The 15,213-nt window shown below is 45.1% G+C and overlaps 1 protein-coding gene across 2 annotated transcripts in view; it reads right to left on the bottom strand.

Moving 5' to 3' along the window:
- OTUD3 (OTU deubiquitinase 3) overlaps positions 1–11,218 on the bottom strand; it is a 30,431-nt gene extending 19,213 nt beyond the window's left edge. For both annotated transcript variants that reach the window (XM_028108506.2, XM_028108505.2), the window contains exons 1-2: positions 10,912–11,218; positions 2,945–3,093 (exon numbers count right to left, since the gene is read on the bottom strand). In XM_028108506.2, coding sequence (XP_027964307.1) covers positions 2,945–3,093; positions 10,912–11,132 — 370 coding nt within the window. In that variant the 5' untranslated portion in view covers positions 11,133–11,218. The remainder of the gene's footprint in view (positions 1–2,944; positions 3,094–10,911) is intronic.
- Between the last annotated feature and the right edge of the window lie 3,995 nt (positions 11,219–15,213).

Consider the following 15,213-nt stretch of genomic DNA (forward strand, 5'->3'; position numbering starts at 1 on the left):
CCGGGGGGAGGGGACGGTAGAGAAGTAACAAGAGCTGAAGAGTTTAGACTTTATCCTCAGGTCCATGGGGAGCTGCCAACAGGTTTTAGATAGGGGAAAAAGGTCTTAGATGTGCATTTAAATCACCACTCTGGCTGCAACGTGAAAGACACACTCAAGCGGTCAGGAGGCGATCGAATCAGTCCAAAAAGTATCGAAGGAATCTAAGCAAATGGCCACCGAGACTTGATTTTATGAGGGAGGAGCAGTGAAAGAAAAAAGCATTAAGGTAGAAGTGACAAGACTTAAAAAAAGACTGGGCATGAGGAGAGAGGGGGAGAAGGCACTGAGCATATTCAGGTCTCTGTATAGTTGGAGAAGCCAGAGTCTAAAGGAAAGGAACAATCCTAAACAACACAGCTGTACACCAGAGTAACTAGGCCCTAAAGAGTTAAGTGAGCCATTTATTTATTCACTTAACAAATGTCTTCCGAGTGCCTACCACGTGCCAGGCAGTGCCACCTTGGGGAACAACCCCAGTCCTTGCCCTCAAGAATCTCATGGTGTAAAAAGGCAGACAGGCATTAAAAACACATTAACTAGAAGAGTGATAAATGTAGTAAGTCTAGTCTTCCAGTGACCTGCAAATGGAATGTGGAGACGTCTCATGAGGTTTCCTTTCATTCCACTATAGCAGTCAGAGCCACCTCTCACACCTCTGATGCTCAATTTCTTACAGAGCACCAACCAACCATCAGGCAAACACAGTGGCATTTCAAAAACGCACCCTCCAGGGGCGCCTGGGTGGCTCAGTCGTTAAGCGTCTGCCTTCGGCTCAGGTCATGATTCCAGGTCCTGGGATCGAGCCCCACATCAGGCTCCCTGCTCGGCGGGAAGCCTGCTTCTCCCTTTCCCACTCCCACTGCTTCTGTTCCCTCTCTCACTGTGTCTCTGTCAAATAAAAAAATAAAATCTCTAAGAAAAAAAAAAAACACACACCCTCCTGTCGTACATCTACAGGGACCATCACGCTAGCGACTGCAGGCTTGAGTCCCTTGTCCTGCCACACCCCCAAATCGACCACGTGACCTCCACTGCAGCTATTCACAGCAGAATCTCCAGTCACAAACTGAAAACTCTCTTCATCCAAAATGATATTTTAATTGGACAAATGACACAATTCATTTTATATAGCGCTAAACTACAAAACTTGCCCCATAGACCCACACTTGTAAACAGCTGACCATCTAGTAACTTGGTATCTGCTAGACAAAAAGTGAGCCAGGGAGAGGAACCATCAGAACTCAGTGACTGGTGTCAACTACTCATGGGGGGAGGGATGGTTTGCTGCTGTGTCCCTTTGCTGCTGGTGCCTAATGAATGAGTCCTTTCCTGGTGGGAATGAGTCCTTTCCTAGTGAGGAATGAGAAAGGCTTTGGGGTCATGAATAGTCTCCTCCCAAAGGTCTTCCTCCTGCTGCCCCCTATCTTGATGGAGGGTGTAAGGATACAGCTCCCTAGCCATTCTCCAGAACCCTCAGAATCACCTCTGTCCCCTCCTCCCCTCCTCCAATGAGGCCTGTCAATTATAATACCAAACGGTGTCTTGGTCCCATTGCCCCCAGTAGCTGGCGGAGACCCTCTTATTGTTTCATCCGGCCAATGTGGAGAGCCTTCTAACTCATCCTCCACCTCAGTCTCTGTCCGTCCATTCTTGACATGGTTTCCAGAATTAGTTCTCTACAACCCAGAAAGATTCTGTCTCTTTCTTAATAAGGGTATTATGTGAGCCCTGTGATGAAAACGTTAGTTGCAAAATACAAATGGATCAACACCTCGTTTAGTAGATCCTTAAAAGTTTATTTACTTACTTATTTATCTTTAGACTGTATTTATTTATGTGAGAGGGAGAGAGCGAGCACGAACAGGGGAAGAGACAGAGGGAGAAGCAGACACCCTGCTGAGCCGGGATTCCCCGATGCAGGGCAGGGCTCTATCTCATAACCCTGAGATCACAACCTGAGCTGAAGGCAGATACTTAACCGACTGAGCCATCCAGGTGCCCCGAACCTTAAAGTTTAAAAGCTCAAATGTACTAGGGCTCCTGGGTGGTTCGGTCAGTTAAGCGTCCAACTCCTGATTTCAGCTCCGGTCATGATCTCGGGGTCCTGGGATGGAGCCCTGTGTCAGGCTCTGCACTCAGCAGGGAATCTGCTTCTCCCTCTCCCTCTGCTCCTCAGGAAAAAAAGCTCATATGTACTTTCTTACTAGAGTTGAGCTAATTTAAATCACTAACTGACTTGCCTCAAAGAAAAGTGGTTGTGTTTGGGTTTCTGGTGAGGAATTAAAATGACTACTGCTTTTTCCGATTATAAAAGCAATACGTGGTCATTTTGAAAATCAGAAAAATACACAGAAGATCATTTAAAATTGTCATAGTCCCACCATCCCCAGATGGCTGACATTTATTAAAAACTTATTTAGTTGTATTATCTAATTTAATCTTTACCAAAAACCCTATATATTGGTGTTATTATATCTCCAAGTTGTTGAAAGTAAGTGGTTTCTGAAAAATAAGCAGAGCCAAGAATTACCAACCATAAAATGTTAGTACCTACCCACTTTTCCTAGTGTGTTTCTGTGTGTGTATACCTTTCAAAACGAAGATCAGTCTATATATATTTTTTATAGGCTCCTTCTACCCCCCCACTGAATAAGAAGTCATAAATAGCTTTTCAGGTTAATTAACATCATCATTTTTATTAAGGGTACAGACACCTAAACCTATTGATTCCCAACTGCCTAGCTCGCTGCCTATTACAGAGCAGACAAATATTTGTTGAATAAATGAATGAATGCCATAATTTATGTAATCAAACCCCTGACTGAGAGGGTGGGGAATGCTGATGGATTTAATTACCCAATGCATTACTCCTGGAGGATCCAGTGTCCCACGGTGAACCTACCATGTTTCTCAAAAGGAATGTCATCTTCTACAAAGGGTTCAAAATCTTCCCGCTGCTTTATCATGTAATCCACTGTCTCTTGTCGGTGCTTGAGATGATTTCGTGAGTGTCCCTCCAACTGATCACCAAGTGCTCTGAACAGGCAATTGCTATCAAAACAAAAATGTTGGTCAAGACCTTTTAAAAATGAACTTAGTTCATCTGAAACAATGATGCTTCGTGCTAGGTCACCCATGGAAATTGTTCCTGTTGAGATAAAGCCTCAACTCTGACAGTCCAGGATTCTTCCCAAACACTGTGGGGAGAGAGCACTAGGGCAGGCATTCAACCACATCACCTTCTTGAGAGGCAACAAACTGGGATCTCATTCCCCACTTAGCAGCTGGCTGACTCAGGAAAGACAATAAACTCCCCAGGCCTCAGCTGCTTCAATGGAGGTGGTGATACGGTAACCACCTGAAGACAGGGTCCAGACATTATAGGCCATTCCACACCTAAGGACTATGACTTCCAGAGCACCTTCCAAAGTAATAAATCGTATCTACTGCCTCTTTTCTGAAACCAGCTCCGCTACAGCTGCCCAGCTAACTAATCATTCATCTAACAAAGAGTACCCAAAAGATAGCAATTTGTCAAGCTCCTGATACAAGCAATTGAACTCTACATCCTGTTTGAGTCCTACAAACGTAGTGGAGAAGACCGTGAGCAGGAAAGCCCGTGTACAACACACAGTTGCGCTATGCAATGACACTCTCCCTCCTTGGCTCCCCTCCTCCCACCCACGGAGCCGCAATGCCATTGTTATTCCTGCCAAATGGAAACTTTAAACACCATTTTTTGTTTCTCAAATTAAAATGCTATTAATAAACTTTAAGAGCTATCTTTCCTTGGAAACCCCTCAAAGGCTTCTAAAATTCCAAACTGTATGTATCACAAACACAAAGCCCAGACACATGGAAACTGAAACAAGAAAAACACCATCCAGTATCCTTAAAACTAAGGCAATAAGCCATTCTGAAGCCCAACAGTTGCCCAGTTTCACACCAAACTGTTCACTCTCCCAAATGAAGAATAAACTCATTGCAAAATATAAACTCATCACTTCCAGAACTTCAGACCTAAATGTGCAGGAGAAAGAGGTTTTTTGTTTCCAACTCAGAAAAGTGAGTTTTCAACAGAAAGTTATGGAGAAGGCAGAAATCTCTTCAAACATATAAGGATGTATGCTTTTTTTTTTTACAAAGGGGAAGGACAATTTAAAGAATGCAGATTCTATAAACTAGAAACCAAGAAACTATGCATCAGTTTGGGGCAAGATTCTAGAACCAACTGGAATACCACATTTCTATACACCACAATGAGGTGTCTTTTGCTAAAATATAACAATAGCCATCTTTTTTCACCCACAGGAAAAAAAAAGTAAGCTAATGGGTAAGATGGTCTCAATTTTAAGCTTTTCTCTCAAACTTCATTAAAGCCTTAGTACCTGCCACCACTAGTCAGTCTACTCTTGAATCTAGTTTAAGAGGTGTGATTTGGGGGTGCCTGGGTGGCTCAGCCGGTTGCGCACCCGACTCTTGATGTCGGCTGAGGTCATGATCTCAGGGTCGTGGGATCAAGCCCCACGTTGGGCTCTGTGCTCAGCACAGAGTCTGCTTGTCCCTCCTCCCTACCCCTGTTTGTGGGCACACGTGCTCTCTCGCTCTCCCTCTCTCTCTAAAATAAATAAAATCTTTAAAAAAAAAAAAAGAGGTATGATTTAGCACAAAATTATGTATTTAGTTATTTTACATTAAATTCATGATATTCTGCAGAAAGTAATATGCTTTCTAAGAACTTTCAGTAACACGGGCAAATGTTCTCCATATAAGCCAAAAAACAGGGATGAAACTATGTGTGCTGCATGAACTTGACCATGTCCATCTCCCCCATATATACAGACATGAAACACACACAAATGTATGCAAACACTGAAACCATCACTTACATAGCTCTTACGATGTGCCACAGACTGTTCTAAACACTTTAGATGTATTAGATGTGTTTAGTCCTTACAACTCTATGGGACAGGTCCTATTACTATCCTCCTTGGGTAACTTACCCACGGTCACAAAACCAGTAGATGGTGGGCCCAGGAGTCAAACCCAGGCACCAAAAGGTTAGCCGTAGTTATCCCTAGATAGTGGAATTAGGAGTAACTGTTAAACGTATTTTAATACATTTGTCTATGTTTACCAAACTCTCCTTGAGCTTACTAAAAATAAGTAGGCAAAATGAAAAATCAAGATAGACAAATCACTTTCTTTTCTGACGGAGTAACAAGAGAGTGACACAGGAAAAGTGAACACTACACCCTTAGCGTATGGGGCAGCCTCAGGGAGGCGAGCAAGAACACTCGTGATACCCACGAGAACAATGCGACCAGTGCCCAAAGGCCCTCTAGGGGATCCCAACTGTTTCCTGAGCCCACACCCCCACCCAGTACACTACAGCAAGGCTTCTCAACACCCATACTATTGACATTTGGGGATGATTCTTTGTGGTGGGGGCTGTCCAGCACACCGTAGGATGTTTAGGAGCATCCTCAGCCTCTACCTACTAGATGCCAGTGGCACCCCCACCGCCTCCCTCCCTGTCAGTTGGGACAAGCAAAGCTGTCTCCAGACATCGCCAAATGTTCCCTGGGGGCGTCAAAATCATCTCCACGTGAGAACCACTGCACTATCAGGATATATGTAAGGTCTTGCATTTGAGTTCACAAAAATAAGCAATTACGTTAAGTAGTGTGTAAGAGTTCTGGGTGCTCGATAATAGTTTAGGAGGAGACAATATTGTAACAGCCACTGAAAGAACTAATGGCCCCCGAGGCTGCAATCATAGTAGTTAATATGCAGAAAGGGCGGGTTGGGGGTGGGGGAGGGACAGGTCTTGTCCTCTTTGAGGTCAGACCACAGCTAGAGTACTAAGTATGATTCTGGTTACCTCATTTCAAGAGAGACATGTTCAGATGAGAAGTGGCTTTAAACTATATAAATGAAGAACATGAACAACTAGTGCTTAGCCTAAAGCGGGCTCAGGAGGACATGAGAGCTACCTCCAACTATGTGTCATGGTGAAAGGGATGCTGTATTTGTACAAGGGAGCTCCAGAGACACAGATTAGGGCAAATGAAAGGGAATTTTAGCTCTATGGAAACAGGTTATAAACTAAAGATCTTGGAAATTTCTATCTACTGGCAATCCTCAGTAATTGTCTACATATGTGCTGTACACAATGGTAGCCAATAGCCACGTGTGACTACTGAGCACATGAAATGTAGTTAATCGAAACTGAGGTGTGTTGTTAAGGGTAAGATACTGGATTTTGAATGGTATTTTAAAGACGTAACATATCTCATTAAAAATGTTTATATTGAAGGGCACCCAGGTGGGTCAGTCGTTAAGCGTCTGCCTTCGGCTCAGGTCAGGATCCCAGGGCCCTGGGATCAAGCCCCGCATTGGGCTCCCTGCTCTGTGGTAAGCCTGCTTCTCCCTCTCCCACTCCCCCTGCTTGTGTTCCCTCTCTCGCTGTGTCTGTCTCTGTCAAATAAATAAATAAAATCTTAAAAAGTTTATATTGATTATATGTCAAAATGATAATATTTTAACACATAGTGACATATGTATTAAAATTAGTTTTACCTGTTTCTTTTTACTTTTTTAATGTGGCTAATGGAAAAATTTTAAATTACATATTGGCTCCTGTTTTATTTCTATTGGACCAGCACTGGTCTAGATCACTGATTCTCAAAGTGTGATCCCTAACAACTTGAAAACTTGTTTGGAATGAAAATTCTCAGGCCTCACCCCAGGCCTACTGAGTCAAACATTCTGGAGTTAAAGCGCAGCAACCTGGGTCCTCCAAGTGGTTCCCCTGCATTCTAAAGTTTGAGAAACACTAGCCTAGAATATAGACTCTAACTCAGTGGTTTGTGATTATGGCTGCACATGAGAATCACCCGTGGACATTTTAAAGGTTATCAGTAACCGGGTCCCACTGCCTAAGATTCTGGTATAGCTGATCTAGAAGAGGCCCAGACACTGTATTTTTTCCAAAGTTCCCTAAGTGTGCCAGCAAGGTTAAAAACCACTGAGCTAGATGCAGAACGGCTATACACGGGATGCAGGTACTAATGGATAATTACAAAAGGCGATGTGTGAATACCCTTCCATCACTAAAATCCTAGGATTCTAAAAGCAAAATAAAAATTAAAAAACAAATTAGGGCGCCTGGGTGGCTCAGTTGGTTAAGCGACTGCCTTCGGCTCAGGTCATGATCCTGGAGTCCCGGGATCGAGTCCCGCATCGGGCTCCCTGCTCAGCAGGGAGTCTGCTTCTCCCTCTGACCCTCCCCCCTCTCACGCTCTATCTCATTCTCTCTCTCAAATAAATAAAATCTTTAAAAAAAAATTAATGTATTTAGCACAGAGATAAATGTTAAAATTAGTGATTCTTTAATGTTTTAATTGTAGAACACTACTAATAATGTAATTGAGGGCAACTTTTAGTAAGATGCAACTAGATACAGTTCAGACAAATGCTAATATTGTACTGCCTAATCCAATTAGAGATTCTTTTCACACTACAGCCAATCATGTTTTTAAGGACAATACCAAGGTTAAAGAATTTCTTTCTTGTTTTGAAATTGAATCTAATTTATTGTGGGTCCACCCTCCAGACAACATGACAAATACAAGGCGGCCCATGATGCAAGACAAAACCCCATAAGTATCTCCGTGATTAATCTATGCTAAATTGACTCAACTCACATAAAGGCTACATTAGAAGATACCAGCTAATTCATCCCCAGGCGCCCAGAGGTTCCAGGATGCTACAAGTACCACAGCGCCTACAATGAATATGCCTCCATAGCGAGATGCTATGTCAGGCTGCTCAATATTGTAATCAGACCAGAATGCAAAGACAGAAGAGTGGAGGCTGTCAACTTTTCAATATTACCATAACTTTATTACATTTCACCAAGAGTACTCAATAAATATTAATAAAGAATCTGCTGATACCTACTAAGCCATCACATACACAGGGAACACCATCTACTGCCCATCATATCCAAAAGCGCCACAATACTAGAGGGCTGACCCACAGCCCATCTCATGGTCCCCAGGGAAAGAATGTGTGAACAGAAAGGAGTGAGCCTCATGGAACCCACACAGAAGGAATTATCATTATCATTTTATCTAACATTGTCTCAAGAATCAAGAAGAGGGACCTGGGAAGGGAGAGACATAAACATTCCAGTCAAGCTGGCCTCTGGCCCCTGCAGCCCCTCTGCCTGTGTTCTACCCTTGTACCCTGATACTCCTGCGTCCAAAACAACTCATCTCTCTCTCAAAAATAATGTGCTCCTGTGCCTTTACATATATTATATTACTCCTCAGCCTAGAATGTTCTCTTGACATATTCCTATTGACCCAGTCTGAGTATGACCTCCTCTGAGAGGCATCTGGTACAGTGTAAGTTTCACTGAAAACTGGCTGAGTGAATGAGAAGGCCTCCCTGATCGCTTCAGGGAGTGCTGGCCACTGCCTTCTCAATAGTACTATAATCAGTCACTGTTAAAAATATACCAAACTGACTAATGAGGTAATGTATGGTGATTAACATAACAACAAAAAATTCAAAGGAAAAAAATTTCACACATAAATGAAAAAGGAAAAAATATATATATACCAAACTGTACTTTATTTATATCATCCATTCTCAAAGTGGGGCCCAATTTGGGGGGAGGGGAAGGTAGCTCTGAGACCCTCTCAGGGTATTCCTGAGTTCAAAACTAAGATGTTACTTACCTTTTGCACTCTTACTCTCTCACAAGTATACAGTGATTTCCAGAGCCTACCTGATCCATAAGGTTATCACTCTGACAGTTAATGGAATGTGTGTTTGTGTATTCTTGTGTTTCTAATTTTTGTTTTACTTTCAAATACAGTAAATATTGATAGCTATAACCCACATAAACAAAAGCTCTTTGGAGTTCTCAGTAATTTTTTTTTAAAGATTTTATCTATTTATTCATGAGAGACAGAGAGAGAGAGAAGCAGAGGGAGAAGCAGGCTCCCCGCTGAGCAGGGAGCGCGATGCGGGACTCGATCCCAGGACCCTGGGATCATGACCTGAGCCGAAGGCAGACGCTTAACCATCTGAGCCACCCAGGCGCCCACTCAGTAATTTTTAGTAGTGTAAAGGAGTCCCTAGGTCAAAATGTTTGAGCTCCCTTGTTCATTTATCTCTTACTAGGCTGTGAACTCCTTAAGTATCTTAGTCATCAATGGATTCCCAGCTCTTGCTCAATCAATGTTTGCTGAATTAACTAAAGTTATGTTCTCTTGGGGGCAAAGTGGAGTAGAGGTAGTACCCCCAAAGTTTCCCATAGCATTACGAAAGCTCCCTCAAGATTTTACAGTTCCCTGTGCTACAATTCCTGCTCAGAAGCAAACTTCTGTTGAGTACTTCAGTTTCCTGGACACCGTGACATTGAGAATACCATGTGCAGTATAACAGATACAGCAATTCAGTCATTTGCAAGGAACAGCTCCACCTCAATCCCAGTGTAAAATATTCAACTGTAAAGTATTCTAATTTATATAGCAATGTCTTGTGCTTGTAAGTTTGATTAGGATAAGTAAGGCCCAGAATAGTTAATAAACTATAGTTGACGAAATCAAAGTACTAGGCTAAAAGCAAGACACAGCAAAGCAAGTCTTTAATGGTGACTTAGTGACTCCACTAAGAAAATGTCCCTTTGAGAGGCTCTGCTGAGGGTGTACTTGGCCTCCATGATATTTTTATCATTCATTCATAGAACAAAAATGCACTGAATGCCCTCTATGTACTAGGCACTATGCTAGGTGATGGTGAGTAAAACGTAACCAAGCTGTAAAGCCAAGTGTCTAAGCACTGAACATATGTAGGAAAAGATGGGAAAGATAAATTAGCGCCAGTTCATAAACAGTCTCGATCAATAAGCTACAATGTAATGTGAAATCCAAAAAAAACACTTTCTTCCCTCTTTTCCGTGCTTAGTAAGGCAATTCTATATGGTCTTTAACTTCATCTTATTCCTCCCTCTGCCCTTTCTGAGCCCTCAAATGAAGGGAAGAACAGCATCCAGGCTGTTATTAACACTGTCTCCAGAGTGACACACCCTGGCAACCAGACTCCCCCTGACCTACCCCTGCAATGAGGATGCTAAATGTTCTCCTTCCCTCTCCTCTTTATGCTTCTGTCATCTATGCTTCTGGATCCATATCCCCTTCCCTTTCCCAATTTTCTCCCTCCCACCCCACTTATTTAGCTCGTGTTCCCCAAAAAAGCTGGCCCTGGATTCCAGTCTAAGCCCCAAGCAAGCTCGGATAAGCATCAGAGGAGAAACTGAGGCCCACAGAAGTCAGAACTAGAGAAGTTACCTTCGGTTCAGTAAACAACAGGCCCTCAAAGACCTAATTTCCCAAGTGTGAAAGGAGGACAACACCCAACAGTAAGAACTCGAAAGGGACAGAGTGTTACACTGAGTGGGGCTTCGCCTCTTTCTCCTTGTCTCAGCGTCATTCTGACTGCCCTACGTGCTGTCCTGCTCTTCGAGGGCCGGGCTCCATCTCATTCCTCCGGGTCTCAGCTTAAATGTCACCTTTCAGAGAGGCCTTCTGGGCACCGATCTAAATGAGACCTGCTTCAGTGCTGTCTCTTAGGACCACTTCATAGTTTCCTCGCGGCCTCTTGCCACCATTAGGACAATTCGGGATCACTCGAGCGTCGCGAGGGGAGGAACCCCCACCCCCCCCACCCCCGGCACTGGAAAGCGGTGGCGCTCGGCGCCGCCTGAATGAATGAGTGGACGAGAGCGGGCGTCGCTCGCCATGCCCCGCGCGTCCCCCGGCACCACCTCCCGCGCTCCCCGGCCCGCCTCACCCGTCCCCCGGCACCTCCCGCAGCTTCAGCCCCAGGGCCTGCAGCTGGTTGGCGAAGCTGACGAACTCCTCCTCGCAGCCGCCGCCGCCGCCGGACTCTGGCCGGTTCCGCCGCTCCTTGGCCAGGGCCCGGCGCGCCGCCCGCTCGTCGCGCTTGCGCTCGGCCTCGGCTTTCCGGCTGCCGCTTCCCGGCCGGCCCTTGGCCGCCTGCTTTCGGGACATGGCCGCGATGCGCGGCCCGCAGCTGCAAGAGGATCCGCCGGCGGCCGTCTCAGGTGCCAGGAAGGCGAAGCGGCGCGGGCTACGGAGCCCGGCGACGGCGACGCGGCCACCGCGCCTGCGCGGGCGCCGGGCCCCCGGGTCACGTGACGGGCCCCGCGCCCTCCTCGCGGCTCTGTTGGCAGGCACCATAGAGAGCTCGCCTGGGGGAGCCAGAGGGGCACCCACCTTTGTGGGCTCGGCTCTTCCCCCCGGCGGTGGGTGGTGCCCTGAGTGAGGAGCGGGTGGCAGCCAAGAACGAGGCAGGGAAAGATCGAGGCGAGAAACGGAGGAAGATTGAAAAGTGGGAGACCAGAGCAGCGACAAAAGTAAGGAAAGAGAGGAAACCAAAAACTTTCAACTCTACTTATGAGCCTACAGTTGGGGTAGGCCCGTTTACATGGCTCAGTCGTGTTTAATTATCCGCATATTACGGGAAACTGGATCTGAGAGGTTAAGGAATTTCAAGAAGATCACACCGCAAAGAAGCAGAGCTTTGCCCTGGTTCCAAAGCCCATACGCTTTGTTTATTTAATCCTTCTCTTCTCTTCCATTTTCACAACTCAAGGGAGAGGTTGCCCTTGCCCAAAACGTCTGGGAACTCCGGGAATCTGGATTCCAATCTAGGGAGACCCACCTAGGTTTGCCTTGAATTAAGGGTTCCCTGGGACGCAGGGCTTGCAGTTTTAAAACCGAGACAGTCCTGGGTAAACCAGGATCGTTAAACACTCTAATGCACACCCACATATTCTGGAACTTAACCCCATCTGTAACCCCCTGTCTCCTGCAATAATCCCTTTGTTAAAAGGCAAACTGAGGCGCATCAACATTTTCGAGGGTTTATTTTGAATATACATCATTAGAATGGAGCAGTGCCAAACCAAAGGTGGTTGGGGGGCCCTCCTCTAACAGGAGCTAGGGGAGAGGATTTTATAAGAAGACAGGAAACTAAGCAAGGAAATTATTTGATTGGCTGTAGCGTGAGCCATTGATTTATTTGGGAAAACCTATTTGTGCTTGGTTCTTAAGTTTCATTTTCTGGGATTTGAGTGCATTGACTCTGGCTTAGGTTTTGGTTCGCTTATATAGTTACAAGGCATTACAGCCACCTTGGTCTGATAGCCTCCTCGTTCAGTTACCTTAACACTCTCTCCTCCCTCATCTCAGCCCCTCTTCTCAACTCTTTCCCTTCCCATAGTCATGCTACTGCCTTCTCTTCATGGCCCTCTGAACCAATCTTGCCATCCCTGGGAATGTTGCTAATGTTTCTGCCCATAATAATTATCTTCTCACTGTACCTACAAGTTCCTCTCGGGTCATGGCCAAAAGCAGCATCTGCATGCTCAGTTTCAACCAGCATCCGTATTTATCTTCGACCAGTAACTCTCATCTCAGGCCCTGTGCCAGGTGCCCGGCGTAACCCCCAACCAAAGAGACAGGGGGATTGCCCTCAGGAAGCCCAGTTTCCAGTGGGCATATAGACAAGGATACGGCAATTATAATACTGCATGAGAAATGCTATCAAGGAGGAGGTATAGGTGCCATGGGGTTGGGGGGGAAGCAGAGTGAAAGATGCAAAAAGGCTTCTTGGAAAAGCTGAGTGCCAGGCTGAAGCTGGAAGGGTGAGCAGGACTTGGACAGACGGAAAGAGTTCAGAGGGAAGGGACTGTGTGCTCAGTTTTGAGAAATGAAGGAAGTGCCATCTGACAGAAGTACGGAGGCTTGAGCAGGAAGTGGAAGGAAAGCCCAGCTCCAGCCCAATCTCATAGGGCGATGAAGGGGCTCAGCCCAAGTCCTTAGAGCCATGGGGGGCCATCTTGGAGACAGACATGATCGGGTGTATGTCTAGAAATATGTCTTCGGCTTTGGTGAGGAGATTGGGTCAGAGGGCAGATGTCACATAGGAGGCTCCAGAGACAGATGACAGTGATCCAATTCTGGGTCTAGGACATGACGCTGGATCTGGGATGGAGGGGAAGTGAGGGCGATTGGAAAGATAGATTCACATGCTAGTAAAAGCACATAGAAGGGAACTGGACTGACTTGTCTTGGAATGTTTCACATGCTTCACTGAAGTTCCTGAAATTCTTCCACTACAGATCCTTCTTTTGTTCTCAGGAAGAAAGAGTGTGAATTGTGCCCGGACCCGCCTTTTCTTCCACAGATATTCCAAGGTCTTATATGACCCCTCTGCTGTGTTTAGTAAGGGGGGATGGGCAGTGCTGGGAGTGTAAACCCCCTGGACAGGGTGGCAGAGACCCACCTCCCAAGTTCCTTTTGTTCATCTGTAAAATAGCAGTAACAACAGCAAAAACCAAATGCAGCAGTAATGATGGTAATGTCAAACTTCTGTGGTGTTACTGTGTGCCCGGCACTGTTCTCACTGCTTTACAAATACTATCTTGTTTAATCATTACCACAACCCAATGAAATATGTACTGTCTGAGGCACAGAGAGGTTAAGTAACTTGCCCAAAGTCACAAAGTAACAGAGCCAGGACTTGAAGCCAGGCCATTTCACTCCAGACTATATGCTCTTTTTTTTTTTTTTTTTTTTTTAAAGTAGGCCTCACGCCTACCATGGGGCTTGAACTCACAACCCCGGGATCAAGAGTCCCGCACTGTACTGACTGAGCCAGCCGGGTGTCCTAGGACTATATGCTCTTAACCACTATATCATACTACACACACATAACTTTTCATAAACTGCACAAAACTCTATATAACACATGAATGTATTTCATTATTAACTCTCTTTGTCCCACATTCGTTGCTAATACAGTCTTTCTACCACTGCTGTTGTCACATATCACTGTGGTTTGATTTTCTATTTAAGTTTTTCTGTGTTAAAGATCTCCATCCTGGGTTCACCTTAGGTGAGGGATTTAACTTCTGAACCTCAGTTTGCTATCCTGTCAAATGGCCATGCTAATGTAGGAATGGGAGGGAGAGTTGTAAACATTAATAGAAACATAAAGCCCCAGGCTCACCAGCTTAACAAAGTGCTTGAATCGTTCCTCTGTGGGAGCTTGTGGGAGCAAGGCAAAGCCTGGCGTTGCAAACTTCAGAAACCAGAAGAGGAAGGTTTGTCTTCACAAAATATATGGAATGCAGAACATGTGGAAATGGTGACAGAAATGCAAACACTTGCCCTTGTCATAAAGTTCTTTTCCTCCAGAGGCCCGTGGCCTTTCAGCCCATGCCTAGAATGTTGAAGGAGCTAGTTGCTCTTCACTCAGCAGAGACCTGTATTACACAATGTCTCCCTCTAAGTGCAAAGGAATACTGCTTATATGTTACATTGAAAGGCCAAAGGGAAGGAGGACTTGTGCGCTAAATGGATGCTCTACCAGTTTCATCAGAGTTAATTCAAAGATTCATGAAACCTCACTGGGTGGCACGTAGTACAGGAATCCCCCCTTCTCTGCAGGGGACACATTCTAAGACTCCCAGCAAGTGCCTGAAACCGCAGATAGTACCGAACCCTATATATACTATGTTTGTCCCTATACACACAAACATATGATAAAGTTTAATTTATAAATTAGGCACAGAAATAGATTAGCAATAATAATGTATAATGCAATAGAAAAATTATAACAAATTGTATATATAACAAATTATAACAAACTGTAATAAAAGTTAAGTGAGGGACGCCCGGGTGGCTCAACCAGTTAAGCGTCTGCCTTCGGCTCAGGTCATGATCTCAGGGTCCTGGGATGGAGTCCCGCATCGGGCTCCCTCCTCAGCGGAGTCTACCTCTCCCTCTCCCTCTGCCTCTCCCCCACACCCCACTTGTGCTCTCTCTCTCAAATAAATAAAATCTTTTTTAAAAAAAAGTTATGTGAATGTGGTTCCTCTTTCTCTCTCAAAATATCTTGCACTCACCTTCTTGTGATGACGTGAGATAAGATACCCATGTGATGAGATGTAGTGAGGTGAAGGTGAATGACCAGGCATATGACGACGTAGCCTTAGGCTACTGTTGACCTTCTGACAATCCATTCACATCATCAGGAGGATCATCTGCTTCTGGACTGGGGTTG

Source organism: Eumetopias jubatus, unplaced genomic scaffold (assembly GCF_037043125.1).
Source record: "Eumetopias jubatus isolate StellerSeaLion01/CBP00866 unplaced genomic scaffold, mEumJub1_p1.0 scaffold_4, whole genome shotgun sequence".
NCBI lineage: Eukaryota > Metazoa > Chordata > Mammalia > Carnivora > Otariidae > Eumetopias > Eumetopias jubatus.